Source organism: Protomyctophum bolini, assembly GCF_963924005.1.
Source record: "Protomyctophum bolini genome assembly, chromosome: 3".
In the NCBI taxonomy this organism is placed as follows: Eukaryota; Metazoa; Chordata; class Actinopteri; order Myctophiformes; family Myctophidae; genus Protomyctophum; species Protomyctophum bolini.
In genome coordinates this window covers 19,057,080-19,070,161 of record NC_137864.1, presented here as the reverse complement: position 1 = coordinate 19,070,161, position 13,082 = coordinate 19,057,080, and the positions used below count along the sequence as shown (strand labels likewise).

Below are 13,082 nucleotides of genomic sequence, written 5' to 3'. Positions count from 1 at the left end.
CCAATCCCACCCTTGATGCTGAGTGCCAAGCAGGGAGGAATTGGGTCTCATTTTTCAGAGTCTTTCGTATGACCCGGCCACGGATCAAACCCCAACCGGCCAGTCCCAGGGCGGAAACTTTAACCACAAGGCCACTGAGCTGGTGTAGAGTACTCTCTCTCACCACCTGTTATATGAGGACTGCTCTGCTGACAAGAAGGCGCTGCAGACAGAGGCTGCAGAAGATCACCCACAACAGTTTTCCATCTACGTCAGCAGGTGCAACTAGTGTGGCCCACATTATGGAGGACAAAACTGACACGAAAAGCTTAAATGCAGCTTCTTCTATACCCGGGGGCTAGCCTGACACTCAGCCTGAATGGTCCCTGAATTTTGTTTCACATATTTTCTCTTAATGCGTGCATGTCTAGCGATTCAGGGCTGGAGCCAGTGGCTGTTAGACTGATGAACTCAATAAATGTACTTTCACTGTTCTGCATTGCTGTGCTATATTTCATACTGCCATCTCTGAATGCTAATGTTTTCAACATGCTTCTCAGTTTTAATTTCACTACACTTTAGGATTTTGTGATTTGAATTATAGTTATTTTATTGTACACTGCTGGTCCTGAGTATGATGTGCAATATATATGTAAATTACACATAAAATGAACCTTGAAACCTGGGAGATGATGAGTACAATCAGTCTTATACTGCTCAAGGGAAAATAAGATTTTTCCTGACGAAACTAAAATATGTTATGTCTAAATTGCAGCACACCGTGAAAACAAAGTACAATAGGTCAAACGTATATATATTTATTATTAGTCATGAATGTAGCACACAACCCAGCAGTTGACAGGAAAGATACATCCATTATGAAGAACCAACCGTTGCTTTTAAGAGCAGAGATATGAAGTTGAGAAAACTAATATTGATGGGACTATTACCGGTCAAATTCATTTTAAACTCCATTGGTTGTACACAAATGAAAAAATGAAAAAGACATTTACAAATAAAGCTAAATGTGATATTTTAAGACAACACAGCTGTGGTGCTAGTGCTACAAGGCATTTCAGATGGCATAACAGCATACAAAACAATTCAGAGTACACATTTTGCATAGGAATCCAGAGTACATAAATAATAATATATGACATTCTGTCTTGCACTTAATCAGGCACTCGGTCTATACAGTAAGAAAGCTTAAGATACATTTCTTGCTGTTCAGTCAGTAATTAATGTTGATTTTCATTCAATTGTATTTGTGGTTAGTACCGGTACTCTAAAGGCTCTCTTTTATGCCACAAATGAACGCAAATAAGAAAGCGTCCAGAGCAGTTTTGCCATACAATGTAAGTACGGTAAATGGGGAGATTATTTTTGGGAAAGAAACCTCTAACAAAGTGTTCTTGCCCCAACCCATTCTGGGCGGGAACCCCTTTTGGTGTTTTACCCCTTCAGGCCGAACCCATTTTGGGGTTCTGTACAGTATGTACAGTATTTGAAAAATTACAAAAGTTTGATTGATGCTGCTATATAAATATTTGACTTTTTTTCCAGAAAATTTAGGTCAGGATTTAGAAGACGTTTTTAGAATTGGCTTCAGGCCAAAATGGGTTAAGAACAGAACTTTCTAGTGTGATTTCATATTTGTTAGATGTCATATTTGTTGTTGGCTACTTTTCAGTTAATCTCAATTATGTCACAAAATAATTAGCATGCAGGTTACATTGCAAATATTGCCTTTGATTTCTATTGCATTGTCCTTTGGTTTCAAACTAGCGAAAAAATATGATGCCTATACTCTTGGCTTATCGTTGCACTTAATTAACTATACCACCATGATTATAAACTATAACATCATAATCATGGGAGATGCATAGGCATTGCTAAGATATGTGTCTTAGATTAAGTAAGCTACATTTTATGGCATTTAAGTATGATATACAGTAGTCGTGATGTCTTTCTCATAAACCTATCAGTTGCTGAACAGATACAGTTACCAAGAGTAGAGAGAGGTCTTACATTATGTTGCTGGGTATTATAAGCTAAGGTCTACAATGATATGTTCAAAAACCATTGATTTGCCCTTGAAGCTGGAGGAGAAGATGAAATTCCTTCGGTCAGTGTTCACTACAGTAAATGACCGTGGTGACTGCACATAAATGTCCTTAAACTTGCCAAAGGTTTTGGTGTCAGAGTCCCAGAGATAGATTTGTGTGAAAGAATAATCACTGCCCAGAGCTAGGTAGTGCCTAGTGCCCGTGAAAGTGAAAGGTTGGAGGATCATTGCTCCACGAGATGGCAGGGCTTGGACCTCCGAAAACTGCTTGCTGGTCCACTTGAGAACTTTGGAGTCACCGATGTAGCAGGTCATGGCCAGATACAGTTCACCTTCGATCTGAAAAGCTTTGACTGCCACTACGTCCTCAACATTTGGGATTTCACTGTGAAGCATGAACTTAAGGGTGCTTTTGTTCCACAGGTAGATAACAGGTGCCTGGGAGCGACTGGTTATGATGAGGTGGGACTTACCATCCATTTCAATGTACTCAGCATCTGTATCCCGGAACCACTCGTGGAGGTATTGGTAAGAGTAGAAACCAGTTTCGTTCTGGTCTGGTTGGTGCATCCATTTGTACAATGTAGAAATGCCTGCCTTAGAGCTGTCTACTATCACAAAGTACCAGTCACCATCCATTTGGAAAACCTCAATGTCATTCGGCTTGGAGATGTTGAAGACCTCAATGGTTTGAAATTTGGAGAATTTGTTCTGTTGGTCATCAAACTTGTAGATATGTGAGCCACCGAAGAGCTGAGTGACGATTATCAAGACATGGTCTTCAATCAGGACTGACTTGCATCCAACAACAGACTTCCCTGTAGCAAAATGATTGTCGTTTACAGTAAGTCGTAATGCTTAAAATCCATGAAACAAGTCTTAGCCACTGAAACCCTACATACGTCCCCCAGGGTCTATAACCGGCCCCTCCTGTTTTCGTTCAAATCTACAAGCTCACACAACACGTCACCTTGCCACATATTATGAGCTTGTAGATCTTCTTTTACCACCGAATGTAAATGTCTGCCAGAATATGGATGAATTAAATTCATTATTTAAAATGATTTTAGAATTAAAATGACGAACAAACTTATTAACAATAATGACAATATGAACCTTAAACTAACATTATAATATGGGGTTTGTTATACCTGTAATGTTATCAAAAGGCCTGAAATTCAGTTCAATGTGATCCCATTCCATGACCACACAGCTGTTGGTATTGGGGGCAGCCATTGCTACATAGATGTCTTCTTTATGGGAGAAGATGTCTGCTGACATCGACTGGACAGGAATTGACTGACGACGGACAAAATCTGTGAGACAGGCAAATGCAGCAAGGTTTAAGACAAGCAAAATATTGTTAAAGATGGAGTGCCACAATTTCTGTATATTTCCAGTTTTTCATGTGTCTATGAGGTGACAGTACTTCATTAGACACCCTGTAGTCGTTTTTATGTGAAATGGTGTATTAACTTTGTATTTAGGGTTTCTTCCTAAACCTGAACCCTTGACAGTCAAACGGGCCAATGAAATAAACAGTAATATAGTGACATCACACTATCAGCCCTTCCCCTAACCCCTCCCCCTTTATCATACAACTACAGCCGTGGATGCGGCTTCAGTTCAGGTGGATCACCACCCATCACCACCCACCAGGCAAACCAGGCATACTTAATGAACTGGTGGGGGTGCCCACATAAAAGCATGATTTTAACAAATACTGTACACTTAAATTATGATAATACCTGATGATCATGTTTTAGGGTGGAAAAAAATCGTGGCACTCCATCTTTGTTTTCTCATCAAATGAACGTATGTGTCATGCTGAATGTTTTACCATTGATATTAAAGATTGTGCCGCGAGAGTTTTGTACCTTTAATGTTTTGCATGTGTCTATCTAACATTACTCTAATAGACCCCCAGGTGTGGTTAGAATATTATAGAATGTAGAATATTAAAATATGTCTTTCCTCTGTATTTTTGGTTTCTTCCTGAAAGCTGAGTCAAAAGGCCCATTGCCCAATGGAAAATACACCATTTTTGTGACATCATAACCCTAACCCCGCCATCATTATCATACAACACACTGCTCTACTACAATAAAAAAAAGTAATTAGAGGCAGAGTAGAATGTTATAATGTGTACTGAAAATTGAAATTAAATAATAATAATCATAGTAAATATAACATTGAAGAGCCTGTACCATTTGGTGCCATTTATGCACTCTCGTATAGCTCAAATAACTGAGAATATTATGTGTTATTTGCTATGCAGTGTTATTTGTTCCCCATCGTTTTTCTTAGATGTTGTGTGGCGTATTTAGATTTATAGTATATATACGTCCCTACGACTAAAAAGCTTCCTGTAGCACATTTTACCTGTGGACATACACTCGCCCGGAGCAATGGGAAGGTCATTTAGCCGCTTGCCCTTCATCTCGCCAGGCCCGGTGCAGTAGACATCTGATACAGTGGCGTTTGTGTTCTTCAACCACATCATCAGCCACCTGTTCTCACAGTTGCACTGAAAAACATTGCCTCGCAGATCCCTATGACACATTTGACAGGAGAGGTCATGATTTATACACACTGAAAATGTACTGATTGCGAGAAAGCAAATAATTAATCACATCTTGTACAGAGAATGCAGAACACAAAGGACAATATAACTCCCACCTACTGTACTATGCCTGCATAAATTGCTACTAGTAAATGTGGAGATTTTTATTCAGTTTACTATTTTGTGCAATGCTGATTTGCACAATTGCATATCCTCATACAAAGAAAAATACAAAAGAAAAAGGCTAATATCATAGCAAATATATCACAGCAATAAAAAATAACATTGGTGTTATAGATATTTTGTGTGCGAGTGAACATTTAGGCCTTTGGGAGGCACTAGAGTATAAAGACCATGTGCTCACTAATATAGGTATAGGGGTCATCCTCCAGCTAGGAAGCATGAATGCATTTTCATTGCAATCTTTCCATTCATTTTATTTTAATTTCTTTGTTGGTGTGCAAGAGAACATTTTGTGGGTGGGTGCTATATCTCCTGGGGAACATGAAGGTGCACACAGTGAATCCCATGCCATGCAATCCAGCCAGTAGGCTACTTTTAGAGATAACTTGTGTGGGGCCAAAATGATGGACGGACCTACTGGTGGACATTGCCATGGAGCCACGCCCTAATGGGGATAAACATTGATGGGTCCAATTTTTACAGTGTCACAGTCAAACTACCGGTATACAAGTCCATATATCTGTAGGATACAAGGTTTCAAACAAGCACAACCTGAGTCAGCTTGATGTGTGGAAACTCCTCCCAACAGCTTTTATTACAATTGCTTACTCACAGTTCTAGCAAGGAATCCAAGTCGAAGAAGAGGTTCCTTGGCAGAACCTTCATCTTGTTATTGGCAAGAGACCTAAAACGGAAACATATAGGTGGACAAGAACAATGCAGTGATACCATTTTGTTACTTGTCATTTCTCACTATTTTGGACTAAACAAAATACAACAAGAAAGACTTACAGATGAGTCAAATCGCGTAGACCTCGGAATACATTTTTGGTGACAGCCTCAATCTGGTTCCCCTCAATGAATCTTTTAAAAATTTAAAGGAATATAATATATTACATTTTTAATTTTGAAAGGCAGTACATAAGTATGATGAAAAATGCTTTTATTGACAACCAAAAAAGAAAAAATATACAATCTTCAGCAATACTCACAAATATTCAAGATGAGGGAGGCCAGAGAATGCATCATCTTGGATTGTTGTCAAAGAATTTGAATTTAGAAGCCTGTGAAAAGCACACAAGCAAATCTATATGACATTGCATATATTGCATCACAGCAAAGCCAAATTATTATACTTTCACACAATTCATTACACTACACTACACTTTGTGTAGGCATGTACAGTATGTAAGTATGAAAACAAGAAGATTAGTTGATTATTAATTCCATATGTCAAATTAAATCTTTAACGTTTAAGTAGCTATAGTTCAACTTACAGCAACTGCAGAGATGGCATAAGTGCAAACATTCCCTCTGTGATTTCAGTAATTGATCCATTTACTATACTCCTGTTGGAATAGGAACAACAATATTCATATTTCACAATGTATCATAAAGTATAGCCTACTGTACAAATCTAAATCAAACAGCCTACAATACCACCCAAATATGAAGTGACGTATACCGGTATCCAAGGAACAGCATGGAAATAATGGCTTGTCACCTTGAATGCTATTTCAGTTGTTAGCCTGTATTTAAGCCCATTGCTGAAGAAACGTAATTAGCAACTTACAATGAATTGATATCATTCGGTATGGTCCGTGGAATTTGCGAGGTGCCGACGCAAATAATAGTCTCCTTGGAGCAGGAACATCCTGAAGGACATTTGAAAATCCTTTTAGATTCATGAACTGCTACACAAACGCACAGTAGAACAGCAAACCCGTTTAATAGCCAATGCTTAGTAGATGTCATGTTGATTATTGAACATGAATAATAATAGCTTAATAAGTGAGAGCGAAGTCAATACGAGCTGTCTCCCTCCCCATAGACTACATGAAATGCAGCAGTGGAATCCCTGACACAAGCAGTTAGTGCTGCAGTTGCGTTCCGGAGGAACTAGGGCTATCGCTACATCATCTTCCATGAAAGTCACTCAGTTTGGCAATATCGATGCAAAAGTATCCTCATTGAGCCTCGCTACACAATGCGTGCCACAGAATTTAATTCAGTCTGAGACTCAATAGGTCGATCTGCTATATCGATGTCGTAGCGGAAAGACGAAAAGTCTCAGCAAGCTTGAAAATAGCATTTCAGAACCATGGACAGCGATACATTGATTTCAGAATGGGCATCGTTCTTCAAGTATAGGAGAGTAGGCTAGCATGTGTTCAACATGCCATCCGTGTTATGTTATGCATATGAATAGCCTACATCGGATGAACTTTGATTAATAGGCCTTAGTTGTTAATCTCTCCAAATGCATTGGTTGTTCAAACAATTTTGCCATTAGAGTATAGTAGCATATACACGTGCAATTGAAAAATGCTAACTACATTTACTGTATTGTTTATAAAAAATGAATTTCGAGTTGTAAAATATAATATGATCAAATACTACAACCAAGTGCATTAGTCATTTAGTTTAGGCTATCCTGGGCACATCGCAGAGCATGTCCTCATACTTCCCATAATCCTTTGCTTTATTAGCGTGACCATGCAATCTCATGAGCAGAAGTGTTATTGAATAACCTTATTCCAAAAAATCACACGCGTGTTTAGTGAGGGGCGCTCTTATCAACATGTATCATCATACATCATCAAATTCCGTGCTCAATACCAATCAAGTCATTCCGGCACAATTGCGTCTTCACTTATAATTTCTGCTCACTTTTGGCTTCAACACACGCACACGTTTATATACTTGTGAGGACATCAACATTTTATAAGACAGCACTGAAAATGCCAGACAATAGTCAAACAATAGAGGGGGGAGAGCAGGGTCGGTTGACGCGCATTTTACTAATCCCTCCCTGCACAGAGATTAATTAATTTCAAGTAACCAAACTTTTTTGTGAACAAGATACACTTGTCCTCTCCCATTACCCCGAGTGTTTTTTAATTTTGGTGAAACGAGTCGGACGCAATCGGCAAGCAAAGAAAAAAAACCTTTCGTCCTGTCAAAAGCAAGAGCAAGGACGAAAGATGCGGAAGTAAGAGCGAGATCACTTTGCTTGCCGATTGCATCCGACTCGTTTCACCAAAATTAAAAAACACTCGGGATAATGGGAGAGGACAAGTGTATCTTGTTCACAAAAAAGTTTGGTTACTTGAAATGAATTAATCTCTGTGCAGGGAGGGAATTAGTAAAATGCGCGTCAACCGACCTGTCTCTCTTCCAGTCTCCGCTACTTAAAGCGTGCAAAAACACAAAAGGGTCTGTAGCTCCGTCAATTTTAGGCGGAAATGGATAATTTTTTGTCTGCGAGGCTTTCGGGCACTGTGGAATCGAATGACGTCACCGGAAATATGCGACGAAAAGGCGTTGTATTGTATCCAGTCCGAGGTGCAACCGTCCTACCGCACCAACTGACCCCGCTCTCCCCCCTATGCGCATGGCATCATCATCGTCATCATCATCATCAAGTTATCAGAATCTCTGAATATCAGAATATATTTATTGTCATTGTACAAGACAACGAAATTGTGCAGCTCAGTGTATTAAAAGGCATGTATATAACTATATATATATATATATATATATATATATATATATATATATATATATATATATAAGCATACATAAAAACCTATTGCACAATAAGTCCATAAGGTATAAAGTGTCAGAGTTCAAGTGTCAGAGTTTGGAGCTAGGACAGCTCTGGGGGTAAAAGCAAAATGTCTGTCTGTTTGTTCCTGCTTTTATGATATAGCGCCTCCCTGAGGGCAGAAGTTCAAGCAGGTGATGACTTGGGTGGGATCAGTCCCTGAGGATGCTATGTTGGCTCTTCTGCTACAATGTCTCTCGTAGAGATCCTCCAGAGACATATGGAAGAGGACATGCCATGATACTCTGGGCTGTGTTTATGACACCCTGAAGTGACTTTCTTTCTGCCACTGTGCAGCTGGCAAACCAAAGAGAGATGCCTCTTAGGTCACTGACTCAATGGAACACTGACTCAATGGAACAACGAGGACAGTAGCAGATTCTCTTGCCAGGTCTATTTTCCTCAGAACTCTCAGAAAATACAGTCTCTGTTGACAATTCTTCTGTTTGTTTTCCAGCCAGGTAATGTTGTCCGAGATGTTCATGCACAGGAACCTGACGTCTGAGACCCTTTCCACCTCCTCTCCCTTGATGTAAATAGGCTGAATAGGCTCAATATTCGTCCTCCTGAAGTCAACAATCAGCTCCTTGGTCTTGGAGGTGTTGAGAATGAGGTTGTTCATCTCACACCAGTCTGACAGTGCTTGCACCTAAACAGTCTCGTCCCCTCCTGCAATTAGTCCCACCACTTGCGGCCTTGTGAGAATGGGGATTTGTCCACTGCACCCTCTTATACCGATATTGCCAAGAGAAAACCCCATAGACAAGATTTTTCCTTCCGGTGAAAAAAAAACCCCTTTCTGGCCAAAAAGTGCATTTTATACGTGTGGTGGGCTCAGAGTGCGTCCACCGCGGAAAGTAGGCTTTCTAATAACACAAAGCCGCCTTTGTATTGGTGAGTAGAGTATTTTTTTATTTTCGCTATAGTCGAGAGGCTGGTCTGCATTTCAAGACGAGAGTAGCATAGCTCTAATGAAGTCAGGAGAGCTATGGATCAGAGCTACACAGTACACACTACACAGTACACACCCCCCCCCCCCCCAAAGAAAAAGGCCAGGCAGGGTGCTATGGGCAATATGGCCCACTAGGGGGGGTTAGATGAAAACATCTTGTTGCACACAAACACAAATAAGTGTGTGTGTGTAGTATTAGTTGTATCTTCATTTGCCTCTGTAACTTTAATTAAAATGGTCAATTCACAATAAATATCAGATACATTCCTTTTTGTTCAGTGTGTTTGTTCAGTGTGGCAGTTTAGTGAGGGGATGTTTGATTATAGATGTAGCTACTTTAATAATTGAACAATGAATATTGCAGTCAAAGTCATGATATCATATTAATACAGATTTTATAAGAAAATGACAACACTCATAAAACTCACTCACGCACATTTCTTATACTTAATTACCATAGCCCAATTCAACTCAACTCAGCATATGATTAGTAAGGTTGTATGACTACCTCTTCTATTGCATAGACATTAGACAATAGGGTTGGTGGTTGTTCTAGTAAGTCCTAACAAGGTGCTGACCCTTGTCTTCGAACCAGTAGTGTATGAACATGAGTGAAACAAAATACCCGTTGCCAAAAGGGAGCCATACATATCTACCATTGCTGGCATAATTCATGACAAGTCCCCATCTTGCATTGCTGTTTTTAGTCCATAGTATGTATCCCTGAATCACTCATGACACATGCAAACTGAAACCAAATGATGCCACAGTATATATAATTTTTTACATTTTCAGTATGTGATCAGGACGTTGCATGGACTAAAGGTTAAAAATAAATATGAAAATCCAACCTTTTTACAGTACACGTCTGATATATGTATTTTCAGACCTTTTTCCTAATCATGCATTGACCTGTCATCTTGCAAATGTGATGGCTATATATTTCAAGAGAATAAAATAATAAGAACTACTGATTACCATCCTTTAATACAATGCACTATAGCTATGTACCCGGATATATAATGTACACAAATATAACTATACACAAATGGTAATAATTAATTTAAAAATAGTATTATCGTTCCCCTAATTATAAAAATGACTAGAGAGCAGTCTTCTCAATTAGAATCGAGTACACACACAGGTCAAACGATCAAACTAAATAGCTCCATTATTGATCTGCTGCAGTATAGTAAGTAAAGCAATGTAAATTGTGGGGCTAAAAGTGTCATACAATCAGAGGTGGACATTATGTTTCCCTTCATCATGGCAGCTTGGATTACAACCTTTGCAACTTTATTTGAAGATGCTGGCCTTAATGAAGTGAAGAATAGGACTTCCTTATACCATAACCTGTTTGATCCAGTTTGAGAGGCAGATATAGAGGCCAAAGAGAGGTACAGAAATCTCTCTCTCTCTCTCTCTCTCTCTCTCTGGGGGATAGATTTGGAAAACTATCAGTATTGGAAAACTACAGCTGGTTACACCAGTGGTTTTGGACTGACTCTCTTATATCACCTACATCCATTCACAAAACTAGCTCACATGATATGACACTTGTAAATCCAAATATGGATGGTCCTCTTCCATTTTGAATCATGAAAATCGTGTCTGTTGGCAGTAACCTGGTGAAGTACAACCTTTGGCTATTGGTAAATGCTTCACAGCAGGTGTTCAAACTCTCAAACCTCTCCAGTTCCCAGCCGAGGGTTACACAGCGCACTGTAGTCAGTAACATAATTCACTGGTTTCCAAACAGTGGGTCGGGACCCATATGTGGGTTTTTGTTTCCTATACATTTTGTTTTTCATTATTATTATTTCAAAACATTTTCAAAAAGCATTAAAAAAGCAAACTTTTCCATGAAGTAAAAACAAATTCATTTCTTTCCAGTAATTTCAGGGAGAAAAACAAAACAAAAAAACAATTCCATAATTTAGAAAACAAATGTTTAAGATGTAGTGAAAATAGCAGATATACAAGCTCATAACGTAATTTGATGTCGCTTTGCGCCATCAATTTTCTCTTTTGGGTCACAGGCAAAAAAGGTTTGGGAACCATAATTCCTCAGGCTTGAAACGATATTTCAAGAAACATAAACCTAGTATGCTTGCAGCACAACTGATATATTGCAAAAATGATCAATGTGCATGTGCAATGTGCAAATTCCCAGTTTTCCACAATATTAATCACAGTTGCTATAGTAGGCCACTCTGCTTTGTATTGACATTTGCTTGAGGGAGACAGATAGTTTAAAAGGACTTACCATGGACTGTTCAGCCTTTGATTAATGGTGCTCATGATTGAACACCTGCTGTTTTAATGCAGCCACTGTAAGTAACTGATCTCAACATGCTTGCGTGAGCGGTGTCCCTTTTTAAATAGCCACAGTACCTAAATTTGTGGAGGTCGTTTAAACCTGTATGTGTCCACATTTCGGCACACTGGGCACAGAAAGACACAGACCAAAATTTAGACTTACGTGAATGTTAACACAAACTATGAGGATAGAGAAGGTACATGATTATGCTTGAGCAGCTCTGTTCTCATCGACATGAAAGATTCAGTTGTCTGTTGTGAAATTTCCCCAATAGTTTGTAACAATATCCAGTGTAGGTATACAATTACATAGGTTTACAAGTATTGTATTTTAAACAGTGCTTATAGTGTCTGTTTTGACATGATCTATATTTGGATGCAGGTGACACAGTTCAGCTTTCCATTCATGATAGATAGTACTAAGCTTTCACAAGGTTTCAACAAAACTCTGTCAGATAACAACTTTTATTTATTATTGTTTTAAGTGGCATATATAATATATATAATATAATGTATATAATAACATAATAGATAATGACATGAATCTTTGTTTAAAGAGAATTAACACTACAGCCTGGTTGTTTATTTCCTAATCTGATATCAATGTGACTTCAATATGTCCTCTGCCTGAGAGCAACTGCTTGTATGACCCCTCCCCCACATATCCCATGAATTTGGGGCCCTGTCCAGAAACAACACTTGTCTCTTTTACACGGGGAGATATTAAATAACTGATTTGTTATAACATAAAATAGGCTAATTCATCAATACCATGTGAATTTAGTCAATTATTTAAAGTAAATTATTTAACAACCAAACAGTTCCCATTTGCACGATTATTTTAGGCTTTGACCCTGGGTTGGATACTGGAACAAGCTAAATGATGACTGAAACAAATCCCACATCTAAAACTTAATAAATCTAATTGTAAATTCTCTGAACGAACATGTAGCATCTGGCAGTATAGCTATATGTTACCTGCTTCAACCACAAGGGGATCTTGATAACATTGTGTCAAAAAGTGTTACTAAGTTTTAGTTCAGACATCAAATATCATAAGTGCACACTTTTAAAATGTTTATATATGAAAAAGTGTGATTTTTTAAACAAATAAAAACAGAAATAGCGATGCCACTGTTTGGGAAACATGGTCAACATGTCATGATGCTGATGCAGAGCTTCCTAAACTCACTATGGCTAAATTAAATGAAAACGTAAAAATAATCAAATAACTGATAGCCTAAGCCCAAATAAGGCTAATAAGGCCAATGAAAAAAATAATTTATCATAATCTTGAACTGTGAATAGCTGCCATCACAAACACAGGATAACTGGTCAAATATCTATAGGAACAGGAGCTGTTCCCTCAAAAAAGTGCTGAAACCACGAAATTCAGTCTCAGTGGCATAGCTAT

General features: G+C 38.5%; 1 protein-coding gene across 1 annotated transcript; it reads right to left on the bottom strand.

The window, feature by feature from the left end:
- Window positions 1-2,006: 2,006 nt before the first annotated feature.
- LOC308309969 (leucine-rich repeat LGI family member 2-like) lies at window positions 2,007-6,545 on the bottom strand (the record flags this gene model as incomplete). The annotated part of the gene is made up of 8 exons (XM_080755979.1): window positions 2,007-2,862; window positions 3,196-3,360; window positions 4,427-4,596; window positions 5,404-5,475; window positions 5,583-5,654; window positions 5,783-5,854; window positions 6,068-6,139; window positions 6,364-6,545. 8 exons carry the CDS (start codon window positions 6,543-6,545, stop codon window positions 2,024-2,026), a joined length of 1,644 nt encoding a protein of 547 aa, XP_080612105.1. The 3' UTR covers window positions 2,007-2,023.
- Between the last annotated feature and the right edge of the window lie 6,537 nt (window positions 6,546-13,082).